The 21,719-nt window shown below is 39.3% G+C and overlaps 1 protein-coding gene across 5 annotated transcripts; it reads right to left on the bottom strand.

Moving 5' to 3' along the window:
- Nucleotides 1-25: 25 nt before the first annotated feature.
- On the bottom strand, nt 26-21,385 carry LOC119694143 (AN1-type zinc finger protein 5). Of its 5 annotated transcripts, none has more exons than XM_038119859.2 (7): nt 21,252-21,370; nt 17,417-17,517; nt 16,817-16,951; nt 8,858-9,224; nt 4,905-5,084; nt 1,967-2,111; nt 26-1,308 (listed from the first exon to the last, which is right to left on the bottom strand). In XM_038119859.2, the coding sequence occupies exons 4-7, from the start codon at nt 8,954-8,956 to the stop codon at nt 1,160-1,162; spliced, it is 573 nt and encodes a 190-aa protein (XP_037975787.2). In that variant the 5' UTR covers nt 8,957-9,224; nt 16,817-16,951; nt 17,417-17,517; nt 21,252-21,370; the 3' UTR covers nt 26-1,159. The 5 variants fall into 5 exon arrangements, with proteins under 5 accessions (XP_037975787.2, XP_037975790.2, XP_037975788.2 ...); XM_038119862.2 differs by having other exon boundaries at nt 1,967-2,108; XM_038119860.2 differs by lacking the exon at nt 17,417-17,517 and having other exon boundaries at nt 21,252-21,385.
- Between the last annotated feature and the right edge of the window lie 334 nt (nt 21,386-21,719).

Here is a 21,719-nt window from a genome sequence, read left to right as displayed (position 1 = left end):
GTTAAAAGAACAATAAAACAAGAAGTATGTTCTTGAAAATTTAATGACTTTAATAGAATAATAACTAAATTAAAACAGCAAGATAGAAGAAGGAAATCATTCATTATTAACATCATCTTGATCTGATTATGTTCAAGCGAAAATGACCAAAATTAATCAATGACCTAACAAAATATACAACAAAAGTCATTAAATAATTAAGTCCAACCAATCAGTTAATACCCTATACTCGACTTTCCAACCGAAATCATACTTTTGTATATATCAGCTAAAATGAACGAATTACACAATAGAAATACAATTTTGAATAATGTGGTTAAAAAAAGACTAAATAATTCTGCCCTACTTGTAATAATATAAAGTGTCGACTACTTATAATATGCTTATTTAAGTTCACACAAAGAGCGGGCGGAGCGCCCGCCGGCCTCTACACTAGGTCACTTACGCCAAATGTTACACAATAAAGCGACGATCTCCGAAACCCAAAATACATAGTATAGTACTAACAATTTTAAGATGATGTTAATTTGCAGAGAGGTGCCCGTGACTTACGCGATGGAGCTAATTTGGCAAATGCTCACCGCGGTACTGAGCGGCGAGCGTGACTGTGGCTTCAACACTAGGCGTGCGCGACTTTGGTATTGGTACAATAAAGCAAACGTAGTGCGAGCGAGCGCCCACGCGCACCTCAAGAGCTTCAGCTTACAATTGTTATATCGTTAAGCACTCTATGCTCATTTGCTGGTACCTATCATAACAATGTAGCTTTTTTTGTATTAATTTTTTTTACAATATATAGGATTTGTTTCTATAATTAATTATATCTAATATTTACAATGGAGGTGAATGGACAATATTCAAAACTCTACTTATTATCTGAAAATTAATCCTGATATCCTACCCGAAACGAACTTTATCTACAAACTTTTAATAAAAATTTAAAAGTAATTTCCTCGCCACAAATAAATCTAAATTTAGTCTCGATGGAGTTTGTGTTTCCTTCTACAATGCGCGTCAAAAATACTTCCTCGCAATTCTCATTTAGTCAAAGTGAATCGGGGGCCGCCGACCGGCGGGCCGCAGTCGTGCCAAACATGAACGAGAAACACAAGCTCGGTCGAATGTTAATGAATAGTAAATGATAGGTGGATGGGGGGGCTCATATCTTGTGTATCTTCTGCGAGACGACGACGGGGTTGTTGCGGCGGATCTCCTGCGCGCCCAGCTCGCGGTAGTCGAACGAGCAGTCGTGCTTGTCGCTGTACCGGTGCACGGCGCAGAACAGCCCCCCGCAGCGGCACTCGAACCCTGCAGGAACAACAACGCACCGTCACTGCCTTCCCTCTACCGATATAACACTCATTCGTGTCACTAGAGTAACATAAGTATAGCAAAGGAACACATAGCACACTCCTTCTATTTTAGTTAACCCAATCGGGTAATACGCCTAATTTTAATAGGCCAACGTGGTTCGAAGAATGATTTGCCAATGAGTTATTTGAAGTTTATGTCCAATGATGAGGATCTATGGATCGCTCTTACAGTGACAAAAAAACATCGTATTGAAATCTACATTGCTGAAAGAGCCTATAGAACTTAAAGCAATATTCACAACGGTTCCATTTGAGTGAGACAGGAGCCAGAGGTTAAGGAAAGAATAGAAGTAATGAAAGGGATAATTGATATTAGGTATAAGTTAATTATAATTAGTGAGCAGAACTTCTCCTCATGGGGCGTGACGTAGGCCCTGGAAGCGTCTGCACAATAAAGTTCAGACTAATTATACGTATACTCTTACACAAAGAGTTCGGTTTTAGTAATTTAAACAAGTTTCCCGTATAATTTAGATCAGATACAGGAATTAATGCAATGTGGACGTGGACGGAGCCTCACCGTATGAGAAGGTGTATATCAGGAAAAAATCGACACCCTGTCGTAATTTAAAATAATAGTAGTGGTGATTTACCTGTGAGGCCGACCTTCTTGCGGCAGACGGCGCAGCGGTTCTTCTTCTTCTTGTCCTTGCCGGGTTCCTTGTCGTCCGCGTCGTTGTCGGAGCCCGTGCCCGCGCTGCCGCCGCTCGCGCCCGCCAGCTCCTCCTCCTCTACCTTCTGAAACATACCATATAGGTATATAATAAACAAACTTCATTGCACAAAAAATTGTTCAGGTACATCTTCTATTAGGTACACTATTATGCCATAATTGTCTTACTAAAGTTATCTTAATAATAACCAACATTTACAAAAATCAGTTATATTACATTGAATCGTTTGTTATTAGAGTATACACTAAATAGCAGAGTATTCGCCGCTCAAAGTGACCCTTATAAAAGCCATGTTCAATGTCTAATGAAATTTATCGCGACCTTCACATATCTACTGAATTAAATAAATTAATAGACAAACCCTTTTGAGGTTCTTTTTGCTAGTGCTAGCCTGGCTACGACTGGTCTCGTTACTTTTGGTAGGAACTTTAAATTTAGTTTTTAAAATTCTTGATGTGGTAGGCTCCTCATCTTGTGTGAGGTTGTTTTCCTCCTGTATGTCGAGGAGCGCGGGCGCGGCGGGCGCGGGCTGCCCCGGCCCGGGCGCCTCCGCCGGCGACCCGCGGCGCTCCTCGGTACGACGGTCATTTTGACTATTATTGCTGCTTGACTTGCTGTTACGACGTAGAGCTTTTTTTAATATCCTCTTCCCCTTTGACTCTTTTTTGTTTGGATCATTTTCCATTATAAGCAGTTGTTTTGCAATGGGAGGGACATTTTGAGAGGAGTTTTAGGTTAGACTGTAACAAATGTTTGTGACTTATACCTATTGTGGATGCTACATAATCAAGAATATTATCTTTAAAAGTTACGCCTACTATGTTCCATCTATCTATGATATTATTCTACCTTTTGTCGGTGTTGAATAATAACAATTTGGAACCTATATTGGGCGCAAGATCTTAAACACATTCAAGACGCAAGGCTTGCAAACTTCCATCGTCAGACATCGCCAACGTGTAGTGCTTCATGATCCAGAGGTCCAGGGTTCGATCCCTGGGTGGGACCATCAAGGTTCCAAGTTTTATTACGACATAGAACGCTGATCACCTGATGTCCAAAACAATGAATGCATGTGAAGCATTCACTCTTCACCCCAACAAACACCGTGTTATTTACCTACTTACTGCTGTGTGGAACACAAAGGGTTGTTATAGATATTTTATCACTAACCAATGTGGATTTGTATAAATACCCGACATCGCAAGCATTGAGGGAGAATAACTTTTCTGATTACATTTTCAGTTGTTACAAGATGCAATGCAAGTATTATTAACAAAAAATTGAATAAAATCTGCTAAAAATCGTACAAATATTGATGTGTAATCGTGACGTTACAAAATGTTTATATGTCACTTTGACAATTTTGGTTCTGAAAATAGAAACTCAATGTGCCAGTATCTACTCTATGAAAATAAGTTCAGGGTGGTCCTGTGTTTCCAAACAATACAGAGTGACAGATAATCACCCAGTTGCAGAAAGCTTCATTAAAATATCACTTTTGCTAAAGTGTCATTACGACTAATGATTCCATTATTTTAAAGTTGTTGTTGTTAATATCAAACACCGCACCGTACGAACAAAAATCTATATGAGTGGACAAAAGTCCAGGGTCCCTCGTCTGCGCAAGCTGTATAGGTTCCATTCGAATGACCTAGATGCAGTACAGCTATTACTATTACATAGATTCCAAAGCACATTCAGTTCGATACTCAATTCACAAAATCAAATCAAATTTATTGACATAGTTTTACTATTTTGATACTTGATTAGACATAGAATAGACAATAATTAATTGGGTACTTTGGGTACGTTCATTCATCACGACCCATCACGTCCCCACTGCTGGGGCACAAGAGACCCTCTTTCCAATGAAGGAAGGATTTTCGGCCTAGTCCACCACGCTGGCCTAGTGGGGGTTGGTGGACCCCAACACAAGGAAGCTTGTGCTGAATGAGTTGTCGGGTAAGTGGGCCGACTGTCTGATGTTTTCAAGCTGCCCGAAGGCTTCTGATTAGGCTCAAGGCTGTTTTTATCAGCATACGGGATGATGGCCACCATTTTCCCGCATCTCTCGTGCATATTCGTAATTCGTATGACCGCGTGCGGGGCAATCCCGCATGCTGTTAAAAACAGCCCCTAACGACTGCTGCCGAAGCAGCAACCGGGACCCATGGCTTAAAGTGCCGTACGAAGCACTGTGTACGTTATTCATTCTTACCATTTATGGGATCTATTATATCAATGCACAAGTTCCCGGGGATCAGTTTCTCGTCTGCGCAAGGCTTTGTGCATACCCCCTTATGGCAAGGCCCACTAGCGCCGCCAATAAAAAAAACATAACTTCCGTTTGAAACGTTTTTGCCAAAACTGCCACGTCAAGTCGTGAAAACGTGCGTAAAGTCCTTTTCTTGCTAATTCTTTTTTTAATTATTTACCAACAAATACCTATAATGTAGTAGTATGTAGGTGTTAATGGCATTTTCGCCAGAAGCGGCGGAACGTTTATGGCGTATATTGTGAGCTAGATTAAAAAAGTTGGGAAAAACGCTCTCAAACGGAAGGTATGTTTTTAATTGGCCGCGCGAAGTGTAAGGCCAAATAGGCCTTACACTTCGCCTTAAGGTCTAAACTGCCTTCCTAAGCTTGGATCATTTCCCACCACCCACAAGTGGTGGGTTGATGGGTTCAAAAAATGTTAAATCTAGACGCGGTAGATCAATACTTTGAAAAATATGGCATGCCTCCTTTGACTTTTGATTGGCGGATCCTTATGCCTGGTGATTTGGCAGGTGTCATAGGAATCATGCTATATTTTACAAAGTACAGTACATGTAGTATTTGTGATAGCACTCACGTCGTCATGCGTGACCGGCTGCGGCAGGGCGAGCACGGTGGGCGCGGCGGCGGCCAGCGGCGTGGCGGGCGGCGCGCTGCTCACGAAGGGCGCGGCGGCGGGCGGCGCGCTGCTCACGAACGAGGCGGCCGAGGGCGACGGCGTTGTCGTAGGCGGCTGCTGCTTCTTTTTCAGAGCCTCCTGGAAACACCATTGTAAAACTATAAGACTAATGTTACAACATTAACATGCCACTGGTGATTCAAAGGAAGGCGAGCAAATATATTTTGTTCTTTATTTATTAGTTGACGGCCCAAATTACCCTCTGTAGGTATTGCTTTTATATTACAATGAAAACACATCATCATCAGCCCATATTCACAACACTCACTCCTTGTACTTCCTCATCCAGCCACTACCGACATGTCTGAGGGCGGCGTCCCACGCTAAGCTTGCCTGTTCGTGGTCTCCACTCGAGGACTCGTACGTATGCCCCACCGGTTTTACGACATCAATGATCGGTACACGGTATTTAAAAGTGTCATTATACATTTACTTTTGCAATTTGTGTATATTTTACATTTCTTGAGATATTTTTACTGTACCCACGTTGAGAAAACGAGCACTCATTGTTATTGAGTATTTTATCTACGGTGTATCGTACCTACATTGTATACCACGCATATATATGTATAATATGTAATAGCAGCACATTATACTCACGTGGCGTGAATATGATGACGTGCATGGCCATTGTATTTAGCTCGTGTATAAACGATAAAAGATCTGGGAGTTATCGTTTTTCAGATATATGCATTATGCAGTACTTGGCGGTCCGGAGCATAGTTAGTTACTTCAGTTCCAACTAGTTTGAGCCTACTTAATCAGGAGGTTTCATTGTCATCCAACCCTAGGTACCGTCTATTTGATTTGCAGTTGCAACTCTGACTTCGGCTAGGACGGTCGCTTTCTAGCGGCGCCGTCTGTAGCCGTCACGTGTGTGACTCACTACTGAGTACGACCGCATCATGGCCACCGCCACTAAAGTATCGGACACCCTCATGGTGAGCGAGGTGCTCGCCTTCGTTCAGAACAAGCTGGACTCGATGGACGTGATCAGCCTCGAGCAGATCTGTCTGACCAGCTTCAAGGAGGCTGAGCTTGCCGCCGCCAAGAAGCTGCTCGCCGACACCGCCACCACCGCCGTGCGCCTCGTGCCGCGCCGCGGTGATGGCTCCATGAAGAAAGACCTGCAGGACATCATCCGGGTGTTCCAGGAGACCGATCCGGATAATGTCCCGACGTACGTGGCTCGGGACCTCTATAAGCTGCCGCCGGTTACATTTGACCACGTCGATGTGACCCGGCTGCTTAAGGACATCGTCCTGTTGAAGTCCGAGATCACCGAAATTCGAGGCAAGTTGGAAGCCTCGGATGTCGCCAGCGCGGCGATGCAACGTGAGTTGTTATCGCTGCGCAATGCTGCTGACTCTGCGATCCACGCGACACCGCCTTCGCCGGCGCGTCAACTGCAAGCGCAGCAAGATCAACTACACGCAACTGACACCGATGTGCGGCGGGTAAATGACCCGCCGCCTGCGACCTACGCCGAGCGGACACGTGACGCCGCGTGCCCGCTGCGAGCCGCCGCCCCCGCGCCGCCGCGCCCCGCTGCTGCTGCACCCTCCACCACCAGGAGCCAGCAGGAGGCCGCGCCCGCGCCCCCCCGCCCTCGCCCCCGCCCCCGCCGCCGCCGTCGAGCCGCGCCGCAAGCTGCACCCCAGGTGATGCCAGCGGCTGCCGGAGCTCCGGCGGCGCCCACCCGTGCCCCGCGCCACGCGGTCGTCGACAAGGATGGCTTCATCTTGGTGGAGAAGAGGAGCCCCCGTCACCGCAACCGCAACAAGTGCGGCACCGCCCCGGCCGCCTGCTCGCTGAAGGCCGCCACGCCCACGGTCGACATCTACGTCTCCCGCATCCACGCGAATATGGCGCATGACAACATCATGCGCTATATCAAGGAGAGGAGTGTCGGCCGCACCGAACAGCCAGTCCAGGTGCTGGCGATTGAAAGACTGCAGTCCGCCAAGCAGACGGACTTCAAGTCCTTCCGTCTTCGGGTTCCCGCCGACCAGCAGAAGGTTCTACTGAACAAGGACTTCTGGCCTGCGGGAATCGTTTTCCGTCGCTACAGGGAGGCGAAAAAGACTATTAAATCCCCTGCTATTGATAGTGCTAGAGTTTAAGTTAGTTAAATTTTATAATTATGTTATTTTATTTATTATTTTGTATGATTTAAAATGTATGTGTTTAGTTTATAATATGGGCCACTGATGCCTGAAATAAAGGTTTATTATATTATTATATTATTAAGATCGTCGTCGGTCTAGCAGGCTGCCGCTGTATTTGCCTGTTAGTGGTCGACGCTCGAGCACTCGTCTACGTGATTTAACTCATTAAGGGGAGTCACGCCTTCAGACAGACATCCATTCTCTTATATCGCGGTAGCAAATGGGCTCTGGTTATCCTGTCCTTTTCAATAACTAATTTATGATGTCTTCGTCTTGACGAATTTCGTCACTGTCCTCCAGAGAAACCCCAAGCACAGCTCTCGTTAGCATGCTGTGACCAGTCTAAACATCATTTGTTTATTGTAAATTATAATCATAACTAAATAATGTTTGGGTGACTTATTTATAGCTTTTTTCCCGCCTTTGTGGGTAATCCGGGAAAAAATACCTTCGTGAAGCCGGTGCAATATCGGTTTCCCAGTTCTGGGAAAATATTTAATAACATTTCTCGATTAGAAGAATATGCTATGATGTATATGTCGCAGGCATCTGGTTGAATCTCCTTTTTGGTTGAATCACTAGCGCGTTCATTGGATGGCGTGGCGCTACTCAACTGTATGACTAAAGGACAACTCGTCAAGTCGTTGAATGTAACATTCGACGTCTTGACTGTCTTTGTTATGTCTGGTTAGGATGAACATGACCAGACAGTATCCTTATCTATTTTCTGTCTGATGTTTCTTTGAGTATGACTATAAATATTTCTTCTGTCCCAATTTTCTTAAAATAATATGGAACATACCTACTAGAGATGCAACACAACATAGACGACGTAAAATCGATAAAAAGTTATACAATTATTACAAAGTTTCACAGCATTTAATTAAAATGTTTACCATCAATGTTGTCGTTAACACATATTCTAAGAGCTATGTGGCTAAGTGTGAGTTGTACAAAGGGACTTTAAGCTAATGTCGGCATTCAATGTATTGCTGCCTTGCTTTGACAGTATATTGACAGGAAGAGACAGACATAGATTTAATGCTGACATCGCTTAATGTTCCTTTCTGCAAAGACTCGGTATAAGAGAGATAATTCTGGTGTAATTTATTATTAATACAGATCAATTAATGTACTTATTTAAATATTGATTTTAGGTATTACAATTAAATTGACTCGTAAAAATATCGATAGGAGAAGTTGATGGGACTTCACTTTGGGACAACTATATTTATAAATGAACTCAAAAAATCATATTATATGTATATGTACATCAGTCATTGGTTCTAAAATAGATTTTAATTTCGAGAAAAAAATATTTTATTCTACATGCACTCTGCACTGATGTCTAAATATCACCGAAAACGATATCATACCAATATTATAAATTATAACGTGAGAGTTGGTAAATTTGTATGGGTGCTGCTCATTCTTTCAGGGAAAAACGTTTTGATGAAAATTTGTACCAACGAATTTTGGTGATGAGCGATTTTTTTATATAATTATACTTATATGCTCAACGAAATATAATAAATATTATTGAATTCATTTCAATTTATAAACATGACAAGAATTATTTGTGTTTCAAATGTTATAATTTGAATTATTTACTCACTTGCAAATGTATAAATAAAACATAAAGAAAAACCAATATAGCAATAGGATAAAATAAGTATAGCTTACCTTGAAGCAGACGGAGCAGAGTCCGTCGGTGGCGGGGTTGCCGTAGAAGCCGCAGCCCGAGCGGCACAGCGCCTCCATGGGGTTCGATTCACGCTCCATTGTTCCACACAATATTCACGTCCAATACAATATAAACAATAACGAGTTTATCACTTAACTTTTTGTCAAGAGTACAATTGCACTAAGAGTTTATTGCACTTGTTGGTCGTAACACTCGAGTCTCACAATATTCACAGTCTGCACTGTGCTGCACTTTGTAACAGTTCAATTTTGTAGTAAGTTATAGTTGGCTTGATGTGTCCGCGGCTAGTGGCTATCCTTGCCAGCAATTTGAAATGTTTCTGCTATGTCAGGAACTCAAAGGACCCTGAAAACAAAAAAAAACGCAACATATTACTATTGAACTATATATTTAAAAGTGGTGAAACTTTATAAATACGATAACAAATATCCAATAGAAAGTGATATTTGGCCAAGGAACGCGATTCAGTGGAAGCATCGTAATATGCATAACGTGCCTTTGCGTAACAAGAGAGAGCTAAGTCAAAAGTGGAACGCGCCCGCGAAACGGAGCAGTTGACCACGTCACTCGCAGCGGCCGCGGCAAGGTCGGCCATCCGCGCCAGGCGCACCGCAGGGACACTCACTATCATACACATACAGATCACAGGAGAAATTGTGTCAACAAACTCTTGTAATTGTTCACTATACCTAATATTACTTCTAAGTTCTAATATTAAAGACAGAAGTGAATAACACACAGCATACCTAATAATAACAGTGGACCAAGGATTCTAAGGGCTCCAGTTTTGATTATTCCACAAATTACACGAAATAGAATCACTTAGTTTACGTGCTTAACAACACTTTTTCACAACTGAAGAATACTATATCTATCTATCTAAATAATTAGATATCGATAGTATCCCTAGAATGAATAATCCTATTATACAGTTACAAAGAGGAGAAAATTTTAGTAAGTTTTCTCAGTGGAGTGGTAATATGGTTAATAAACGCGTAGTAATAAGCGAGCGGTCGTTAGGTTCCCGGCTCTGCGTGAGGAGGGTGGGTTCATCGGCCGCGCCACAGGCACGGCCGGGCCCGGCGCCCGCGCATCCAACCCCCTTCACAATCTGAACCACCTAACAAACAAACTAAATCAACACAACTAATAAGTACATTTAATGTCGCATACTACGAACAAACTGTTTTCGAACAGATAAATAAATTCCACTAAGTATGTATTATTAATATTTATTTAAGTCATTTTAGGAGTTTTTTTCTTACTTTATGTAGAAGAAAGCTACGTCTGTCTCTACTACCTAAGTTCAAACGCCCAAATGCAAGTGTCGCAAAAATGTTTTCGAGTTTCAGAATGCAGTTAAAGACATTGACAGAAAACTTTAAGTAACAGGGGGCCTATCACGGGCTAACGTGGCTGTCGTTACTATTTTTGATACTACACAAACATAAAAAAACATCGCCAACCTAGTCACTTTTGGTACTAACAAATTTGCCTAACATTTTGACAGTGACAGTTGCCGATACGCAACGTAAACTGAGGTTCGAAAATCTTGTAATCGCTGCACAGTAGAAGCATTAGAATTAGAATGAAGCAGAAAGAAACGAGAATTTCATCATTATCGAGGTGATTTCCCAATGGGTTTACGAAATTCAAAGACGGAACGAAAGATTCAGATTGGAGTCAATAGCTAGTTGTCAACTTATCAATAACTATAATAAGTCATTTTTCTAAATATTTTTTTGTACACATACAGGGTGTCCCAAAAGTCAACGTCATCCCTTATAGGGCTGATAGGTCAGCTCATGAGAGGCCAGAATATCACAATATGACCTTAGTAAAAACTCGATAATTTTCGAGATATTGACACTTTTATAAATTTGCTGAAAATCGACACCTTGGATCAGTTTTTTGCGTGCCGCCGGTACAAAACTCCATATTGTTAGAATTTGTTTGGTGTTGCATCACCCTGTATAGCCATGCTATTGATCGCAGTCAAAAAAAACATCGAGTAATGCTGTATGTTTAAAAAAAACACGGTTTTCAAAGTCATAAAAGGTAATCGTATTTTTTTATAAACAACTTTGACTCTACATACTGTAAAAAAAATATACCACGCAAACCTGGCACCTTATTTGAAAAGATTGCTCATTTAATGCAGTTTCCAAAATGGTATGAAACGTTGCTATTGTTTCAATTAACAAAAAAGTTATTGCTATTTTAGTACAAAACGACCTCGATGTAAAATTGTTTGAAGGAAATTTATCTGACTGAATTTATTAAGGGTAAGTCATGTTGGAATGAGTAAAAGTAAAATAGGTGGTGTGGCCGGGAGTGGGAAAAGAGACAACGTTGTCACAGTTAATAAAAAACGGATTTTGAGTATCTTTCTCGAAAAAAGTGGACTATAGCAACTCCACATTCCCCATAAATGTAGCGCATGGTAACGTACATTCCTGAGTAGTACAAATGTGTGATATTGTACAAGTAAAACGCTTACACATGTACATTGTACACCCACAGTATCCAAAAAAGGGACAGATCAGTTTGTCATTAACATTACCTCTAATTACTTGTTATTATTTTAAAGTTATTGTTAAACAAAACCAAACTCTCAAAATTATGATTATGACCATTAATGAGTATTATTTTTTGCTGATTATGTACTTAATACAATAATAATGTGGTGTTATAATTTTGAGAAATAAAAATAAAAGTCTATAAATGTTTTTTTTTAAATAAGGTGTAAAAAACGCAAAATATGTTTTATAAGAGTTTGGTAAGTTTTTTCTTAGCTATTTTTGCGTCATCTATGTTGCCACGGCTGACCCCACCACCTATTTTACTTTTACTCATTCCAACATGACTTACCCTTAATAAATTCAGTCAGATAAATTTCCTTCAAACAATTTTACATCGAGGTCGTTTTGTACTAAAATAGCAATAACTATTTTGTTAATTGAAACAATAGCAACGTTTCATACCATTTTGGAAACTGCATTAAATGAGCAATCTTTTCAAATAAGGTGCCAGGTTTGTGTCGTATATTTTTTTTACAGTAAGTAGAGTCAAAGTTGTTTATAAAAAAATACTATTACCTTTTATGACTTTGAAAACCGTGTTTTTTTTAAACATACAGCATTACTCGATATTTTTTTTGACTGCGATCAATAGCAGGGCTATACAGTATGATGCAACACCAAACAAATTCTAACAATATGGATTTTTGTACCGGCGGCACGCAAAAAACTGATCCAAGGTGTCGATTTTCAGCAAATTTATAAAAGTGTCAATATCTCGAAAATTATCGAGTTTTTACTAAGGTCATATTATGATATTCTGGCCTCTCATGAGTTGACCTATCAGCCCTTTAGGGGATGACGTTGACTTTTGGGACACCCTGTATATACATTTTAATTTCTGTGTTAGCTACAAATAAATATATATTTTTTTTATGTGCATATTTCACTGTCATGCAATATTCTACTAGATTTTTAAACTTTAAAAAAGTATGCCAAGGCGAACCGCGAAACGTGATGTACAATTATAGCATTTTATAACTCAGACCAGCTCTATTGCCAAATTAACTTGTGTGGCCATCGAGCGCAGCGATAATACACGTATCTACTGCGATATAACTGATTGTAAACTCTTGTTAGCTCCGTACTAATGAACGAGAAATTACACCGCAGTTTATCGGGAACCTAAATCGGATGACTCATATCTAGATCACAGATGCCTTTAAAATTCTATTTTAAACACATTGATATAAAAAATAATGTTTTTCTTCGGTCACGGCATTTAGCAAACAGATATACCGATTTCGTAAAAGTTTATTGTAAATTTTTTGTTAGGGCAAAGGTTCTGAAAATCTATCGGGAAAACTAAACCAAACCACCTATAAGGCGAAGCGACTACGATGGCGTGCAAAAGTTATCAAAAATACCTAGGATTGCCGATTCCACCAACGAATAACATTCGAAGATAAATACAAAGAAGATAACCTCCGAAATGTCTCGTAGGCGATAATAAACAGCGGAACCATATGTCGGCGGCGCGGGGCGGCGGCGGCGGCGGCGGCGTGGCCTGCTGACCCACTTGCCGAGTGCTCGCTACGCAATTTGAACGCGACCCGTACACTCGGCACACCCCAGCTAACGTTTGCTGCGGCTGAAACTAGTCCTTAATGCTGTCACTATACAGTTCAGCATTCATTTTCCTGTAAAAGTTCGGCATTTTGCATCTTCGTCGCAACACATTTCAACCAATTAACTAACACGTGTGCTACGTAGATTCAGTGATTCAATTGACTACAAGCAAGGAGATGCCTTGATTCAATGCATTCATTTAATAGCATTACCGTCACTAGAGGATGTTAGTTATTATGACCATGATAAGGTTATTTAGAGGTGTTATATGAACACAACTCATGTATGTTAAGCTATACATGTGAGAAAATACTATTAGTTACTAGTAGAACTGTTTGTCGTGTTGTGTGTGCCGTGCTTTATTCGATATGTCATGTCACGGTGTTTATTGTTTAGTCTGTTAATCTTTTTGTCATTGTGAGTATGAGCTGTATGAGTCACTGCTGAGTACAGTCCTTTTTAGCACGCAGTGTCCTCTTTTCCTTGTTCTTCTAAACCCCCTCTCTCCCTACAGAGCAAACACTCATAATATATGTATTTATAAATTTTATTGTAAGATTTATTATTCTTAAAAAAATATCCGAAGGAAGCCTCAGTCTGCTTTTCGATCATTCATTATTTTATCTAGGTATTCAATATTTACTACACTTTCCAAACATGAGTAGTAATAATGTCCCAGAAAATACACGGAGTTATTTCTGGTATGATTCTACATAGAAAGTCCCAATTTCCTACAATTATTATATTATATTGTATCCTAGACACAAGATAAAATGGTGACATAAAGAAGAACTGGCAGACCAGTCCTACAAATATAATTAAAGTTGTACATTTTAGATTTTTTTATAATATTTAATATTAAATTGGTAAACAGACTGCGGAATTTCGATCCTAAAATTAGTATTCTGTATTAGGTTGTTATTTTGTATATTATTCTGTTTTTGTTGTTGTCAGTGTGTCAAATAAATGTTTCATTCTTTCTTTAAATAATCTTAGAAACCTTCGCCAAACCAAAGGAAGTAAATAGCTCACTCATCGTCCTTATCCAAGTAGGAAATAATAAGCAACCAGGAAAGGAAGGCCAATGACATTATTTAGAATAAAGGAAGAACTGCGTCACAGTCGTCGCTGGCGCACAATGACGCGGCGACATCGGGTATCAAGATGGCCGCCGCTGCGTCAGCTGATCGCACACGCAGCCCGCAGCTGTTCGCCTGCGCGACGCGAGCTGTCTCTCTCACTCCACCCGCCACCACAATGGAAGCGTTCTGTCATTGTTTGAAACACAATGCCATGCACACCAATACAATATTAGCACACTAGCTGGCACTAGCCAATGAATCCAACAGGTAGCCAAACTAAAAGTTAAAAAAAACGAACGATTGTATACCATTGGTTATTCAGAAGAATAACAACGAAACGTTGTTCGGCAATATTTGAAATAGACTCTAAGAAGGTAAAACTAAGAAGGTATATCAGAATGTTGAATTTAAGAACAAAGTAAATAAATGAAATCTATTTTATGTTGGTATTGAATGCAAGACCTATACGTACACGTGAGAACGTTGACCTTCTGACACAAGGTCACGGCGGCGGCCTTCAGCCTGGTCTTGTCTAGTAGGCGCACAAAATTACTTTAACTTCGCAAATCAACACAAAACGACAGTTACCTACCTCTTACAAATAACAATCCCATGGCCTCGAAGAAACAAACAGTGGAAACTTCTAGTCTCAAACATCACAAACTTGATAAAACAGAAATAAATATCGTAATGACTATTGAGCACAAACACTGAATGTAGACTAGATAAGAGGGATCACTTGAGTATAAATTAGTATCTTGTGCGTGTGTGTGCGAGGTTCAGTGCGGCCTCGCTTGGGCGAGCTCCGTCACGCGCGGAGTCCGGGCTGCTACTGGCTGCTCCCCGCGCCCGCTCGTGGCACACACGCTGCCACTGCAACTATTCGCGTCATTCCGTTCCAAACTGTACAACACGCACTCACAAATACAAAACAAGAGAACGCTACCCGCTACCTGATAAACACGCTTCGAACGACCGTCATCACCGCCCGCCACATCGTTCGCTATCACTCCACTTGTAACCACGAAACAACATATACTTTAACCGTTAAATGACTACAGCAATGTCATTCGTCATTTATGTGAAACTAATTACCTACATATTATTGCCTATACAAAAAGGAGTACTGTTAGTAATTGGACTGATTGAAAGACAAGCAGAAAACGTACGATTGTATAGTGCCACAAACTTATCTGTTCCGGTGAGAGCGAACTAAATTGGTCCATACCTCATTACTTACTAATGAATTTCATATTGACATGACATAGATTATATGGACCAATTTAGTTCGCTCTCACCGGAACAGATAAGTTTGTGGCACTATACAAACTGAAATAAGACGAATGGCAAACACCAAAATTAGAAACGCAGAATAACGTGCAGAATTCCAAAAAAATGTAGAATAATAAACATTACTCCTGAGGAAACAACAATGAAGGCATGTCAAACAAAGCCATGTGCATATTTTGGCGTCGCAGCGATTGGTTGGAGGGCGGCGGCGGCGGTGGCAGACAAAGCCCCGACTGCACGAGTCGTCGATCTCCCCCGAATTAGTCCTGGCCGGGGCGCTGACCTCCGCGCCGCGTCACAACACGCCGCTGCCGCCGCCCGCTCCGCCCGTGTCGGCACCGCTATCTACCATATTTAATAAATCCCCAATACGGACCCTCTTCTCTAGCAATAATCTGCAACCCTCATTGAATTTTTTATCTACTGTACATGTGTAGCTGTGTACATGTTACAAGCTATAGCTTTTCACTCAAAATCCAAACATCTCCTCTTTTTTCCTACACGTTTTGGAAATACCAAGCCAAGAATTTAATAATATGGTAGGTAAGTAAGTATACACAAAGGTAGTTTAACAAAAGAAACCTACATTAAAGATCTACGATTCCTGAAAATAAATAACTAATTAGGTACTCTCAAAAAATCATGAATTATTTCGGTGTGTACTTTCTCTCTCTCGAGTGGAACCTTTGTACATATCTCCTTGATTTCAGATCAGCCAGCCTAGCTCCCGAGTAACGAAGTGTGTATGTCGCAGGCATCTGGTTTAATCTCCTATTTGATTGAACCGCTAGCCCGTTCATTGGATGACGCTACTCAGTTGAATGACTAAAGAACAACTCGTCAAGTGGTTGACTTTAACGTCCAACGTCTTGACTGAACGTTATTCAGCGAAGTCGTTAAATGGGATATGGTATAGCAACTTTGTAATGTCTGGTTAGGATGAACATGACCAGACAAGAGTCAACAAAAAGACTATGTTACAAAGCTCTCTTTACACAAATTAACTAAACAATAACAATAAACGTACCTTGATATTGTTGTTCATAATTATCCAGTTTCCGCACATTTTTTTCTTTGAAACTATCCGCCGGCGGTGTCATCATCAATTATAGGTAAATCCATGTTGTCACACTATTTTAACATAAATAACGTACTTTAAAGCTAATTTATTTGAAAAAAATAACAATACAAGTGCTTTTTGTGTCAGCTGTTCGCTGTTAGACGCCATATTTGTTTTATTCACCACCTGACTGATTTTAAGTCCGCTAACTAGTTGGACGTTTTGTGACGCTTGTACAATCAACGTTCGGCCTAGTCATACAACTGAATAGCGTCATCCAATGAACGGGCTAGCGGTTCAATCAAACAGGAGATTAAACCAGATGCCTGCGACATGTACATGACATATAAAACTAACCTGATGTTGAAGGGAGTTTCGTACAAGACAAATGTCTTTCCAAGTTCTCAGGCCTTTCAGCTCACAGGCAGGCGACACAACGTCTGTGCAGTTGAGGTCAGCATCCACCGGCATCACAGTGAATGATTACACCACCTGAATTGAAAATCATTAGGTACAAATTAATTTTTCATTTTCTAGTTGTAAAATTGGCTGGTTAAGTTAATCATTAAAGGATTATATTTATTTTAGGAAAAGATCAAAAACCAACTTAATTTAGAATAATAAAAAAATCTACGGACTATTCTTGGTTCATAGAAAAATTCAGTACTTCAAAAACAAGCAATACCAGTTGAAGAAACTAAACAGAACATAATCAATATATAGCATATCCATTTTACCCCATCCTGCAAAAGCAGAAAAAATAAGAATATAACATTCTTATTTTTAGACTAGTCTCATAATATTTATTGTAACTTGTACTGGATTGTAGCCACTAGCATACATAATTATGTGTATAATTATGTATTAAGTAAGCAGGATGGGTTATACTGATCAGTTTTTCAATTGGCACCCAGTTATACAATATTGCAAGTAATTAGAATGACACAAAATATATACCTGATAAAATGGTTTTCATAGCTTCTTTTCATATAAAAATACAAAATAATATAGTTTTGCATAAGTATATGAAATTCCAGTAGTCTTGCAGTTTTGAAACCCTATTAAAAAATAGAAGAAATATTTTACCATACAAAAAATTTGTAATGAATCTATGTATGTATACAAGGTAGGTACACTATGTCTGGTATTGAATGGATCAACTTAAGTCACAGATAGTAGGTACATTAGAAACATGGTCTTTTTTAGGTCTAAAACTTACTACCATTTGGAGCAACAATACTAATAAGTTTTTTTTTATTGCCTATACATGACTTAAGTTAGGTGGATTAAATTTTGGACTTTATTATGTTACATAATGGATTTCAGATCTTAGATAGAAACCTTATTCACTAATAATCTTTTGATAAACTTTGTAAAAAGGTACATGAACTGAAAAAATTAAGTAATCATTGAACAGGGTGGAAGAGGTGATAGCATGTGCATCCTACCTAACAGCATGTGGCTCAGAAGAACAGAAGGCCTTGAGGAAATAGAACCAATGTGATTGGTTAACAATAGTAAAAAAAATACCATTATTTGTAATTGATTGTAAGAGCTTGGTATACTTCAAGAACTTAATTTTGGTGCATAAATTGTTATGGATTAACCATCTTCAGCTCAAATAATAACAATTTTCCATTGTCATGCTTGCAATTTTGTTCAGATGATTGACAAGGAATTACTACAAATAAAAAGAAATTAAACTTGAACCATGTAATATGCTAGAACAGTGTTTTTCAACCTTTTTCATGACGCGACCCCCCTGGTATTAAAAAATATTTCGCGACCCCCTTGACTCTTCGGTTTTTATTAACATGTAGGTATGTATAAAGGGGCCAAAAAAATTTTTGGGTTTTGTTTTATTGGCTACCATATAAAAAGTCCTAAATATAGTCAAAGTATCTTATTAGTTATGTTAAATGCAGAGTGTTGCAAAAAGGCTATACTTACTAAGCCGAAACCTACATGTGCAATTGTGCATCATGGTATATTTAAGCCCGAAAATGAAATCAGAATTTTATTTAAAAACTTGCGGAACAAATACCCTTTTTGCAACACCCTGAATAATTCAATTCTGTTTTTGAGACAAGTGGAGTATGGGGCTCTGAGGCAAGGACACTTTTAAAAACGCTCGGCCGACGCCGACGCATAGTTTCGAGAGGCTATGACCAGTGGCGGCTGCACCTTAAGTGCGCCCGTGCAACGCACTACCATTTAAAAACCTTCTAAATATGTACCTTCCTTCTTCCTATACCATACTAGACTAGGTAGGTACTAGGTACGTCAAAAGAAAACTTCACAAAAATACCAATATAACAACCGTAATACCTACCCTAAACAGAAATTACATAAATCATTCGAACGTTACGAGTTAAATTGAATCGAGCTGGCCTATTTTGATTTCTACTGCGAAAGAATTAGATCTTATTTTTGCTTGAACAAAAACGGCCTCGTGCGCTCGGATTGTCGCACGGAGCGAGCTCCTACACATAGTATGAAACAGGATGGAAATCGCCCGGCGCGTGAGACGGAAGATGCTCAGTACAAACTGTATGCAGTTCTAGGATAAATTCGTGCGCCGCACGCGACCGGAAATTGCCGAAATCATACGAATGACGCCACGGGTCTCGGGAGGCGCGGGCGGCGGCCTTGGCCGGTGGCGTGACCTACGAACGATGCACTTGTCATGTCATTGTCGCAGTTTCACCTTTCGCGCGCGAATACGTAATTAATTTGTTACTCTAATTACTTATTAACTAAGAAAGTAGTAAATATTTCGTGAGTGTATATGTGTGAGTGAAAATGAGTGCAAAATACAATATGGACTTCATAAAAAGCAATAGGACATTTCAAAATAGACTGGACATTAAATCTGCTGGGCCGCCTCGGCCTTTTCTCATCTTAAAACAGGAGTGCAAAACAAAAAATTAAACTTATACCTGAATTTTCAAAAGTGAAATGTACAATAAAAAGAAATGGTTATGTGGATGTGAGAGACTAAATGCTTTATTTTGCTTTCCGTGTGTTGTTTTCGTTTCGGCGGAGAGGCAATTTCGCGTCAAAAAAGGAACGCAGAATGGATTTAAAATATAAATAAGGTAAAATATACTTAAGTATAATTTTTTTACTTTCAATTGTAATAGGTACCTAATCTATTTTTCTTCCAAAATTTACTAAACCCATAAAGTGCACCACCGGGTATCTGAGGCACCAGCCGCCACTGGCTATGACCCCCGATCTGGCTCGTACCTCGTACCTTGCTCAAAGGATATCAATTGCTATAAAACGTGGCAATGCTGCAAGTATAATGGGTACCTTGAGCCAGGTACGATCCGGGGAGGGCTTTTAGACTAATTTTGACGACGCATAGTGCTGATTAGCTATTAGTATTTAATTTTATAAAGCTAGATTTATGACGAAGCATGTTTTGAATAAATAAATTGTAATTCATTCTGTTAATATTATCAGCCTCGGGATTCACTTTGAAAAATCTGAGAAGAGTTGTTAATTTATACGTTATTTTGAAAACCATTATATTTTAATACATTTAATATTATTACTTATTATTTTCTGCACTCATTGGAAGCAAAAATGACCTGAACCAAAAAATCAAGCTAAAAACCTTCTCTAATTTAATAATTTACGGTGAGAGGCAAGATGAAGTAAGAGTAGACTCGAGCTAATTGTATTCTTCTGTATGTAGTTATCAACAAAAGATTTCTCGGGAAAACTGCAGATTTTGGCCAGATTAGATGCTATAAAAATCCATGCTCGCAAGGATGGAGTAAAATGCTTATGATCGCTGATCTATCTAATAGAAATATTAATTAAATTAATCTTTATAGTATTTTTTCACTAAAGTACCCAGTTTTTTCGACCTCTGGCGACCCCCCTACAGAAGCTTCGCGACCCCCCAGGGGGTCGCGACCCACAGGTTGAAAAACACTGTGCTAGAAAATACAAAACCCAAATATGTATTGCATTGTATTCAATAATGCACTAAATACTCTTGTTATTAAGAACCTTTGTAAGTGATGAGTCATGTAGATGAGATAGTGTAAAAAAATTATAGCTTACATTAATTGTGTTCAGCTATGAGATTTTAGAATGTAGGTACTTTTAATCACTATTGAACATGAACCACATGCCACATGAGTACTTAGTATTTCATTATTAGGTTGATGAAACATAAAATATACCTGATAAACTCTAGAAATTACACACACATGTTAAATAAGCTGAGTATGGTATGACTTATAACTAATATGGTTCAAGACATAGTTATTTAAGCATGTACACAATATGGACACTTTGCACAATGGTTATTGTGTATCAACAGGAACACACAGGAGTAAACAGGAGTGCCACACAGTGTAAGAGCAATATTAAACTACTCGTTTAAAATTCACCACAGTGGGGGGAGCTCCTAGAACAGTTAAAGCAATAAAGCAACTACGCCTTCAAATGATTCAAAAAGGTAGGAAGTCTCATGCAACAAAAAATGCATTACCATGATGAAATTTGTGGAGCCATAGATAAACGAATGGTATACTACGACATGCCAAGTAAGTTCAATAGTAATCCACTTGAGGCTCCAAATAGAAAAGATAACCAGAAACAAAGAAAATACTGAAGAATCTAGATAATTGGCATTCACGAAGAAAATGGCGTCATATCACTGGTCAAGGAACAACGTACGATTTCATCATATGTTAGCACACATCACATTCACTTAAACGCACCAATATTCATAACAAAACAGTCTTAAAGATTTTTTTGTAAAAATACTCACTTTGAATCAGAATTTCTAAGACAATCATCCAAAATATCAAAGGACTGATGACAAGGCACTCCACTCCACTCACCGTTTGCAAAACCGACGGACTGTCGGTCACGTGACAATAGCCAACATAACAATCCTAAACACCACAGATTAAAAAATGAACGACGACAGTACAAAATTAGTACTTTTGTCATATCTTATTGTGAGGTAATTTAAATAATCATAATCAAGGAATAAGATAAATATTATAACGATTCTAGAAAATAAAATATTATGTAGGAGTAAAAAAAATAAATAAAAAATCAATAATTTTTTAGCCAGTTTTTCATTTTTTTTCATCCTTTTATACTTATTTACACAGTACAATGATATACATCTATTATTTCCGGCTATATTTACCAAATATAGGCAACTTTTTGGGTAAGTTTCATTTTGATAGATAAAAAAATATTAAAATTATAATAGTATTTTTTGCCA

The sequence above is a fragment of the Plutella xylostella genome, chromosome 6 (assembly GCF_932276165.1).
Source record: "Plutella xylostella chromosome 6, ilPluXylo3.1, whole genome shotgun sequence".
NCBI classification, from domain to species: domain Eukaryota; kingdom Metazoa; phylum Arthropoda; class Insecta; order Lepidoptera; family Plutellidae; genus Plutella; species Plutella xylostella.
Note: the sequence above shows the minus strand (reverse complement) of the source record. Positions and strands in the feature narration are given on the sequence as shown.

Bases quoted from the DNA above. Each gene is read 5' to 3' on its own strand.
- LOC119694143 (XM_038119858.2), bottom strand. From the start codon at position 2,732: ATGGAAAATGATCCAAACAAAAAAGAGTCAAAGGGGAAGAGGATATTA. The intron at 2,112-2,408 runs GTTTGTCTATTA...GGTATGTTTCAG, and splicing joins GCAAAAAGAACCTCAAAAGG to AAGGTAGAGGAGGAGGAGCT. The intron at 1,309-1,966 runs GTAAATCACCAC...TTGTTCCTGCAG, and splicing joins CAAGAAGGTCGGCCTCACAG to GGTTCGAGTGCCGCTGCGGG.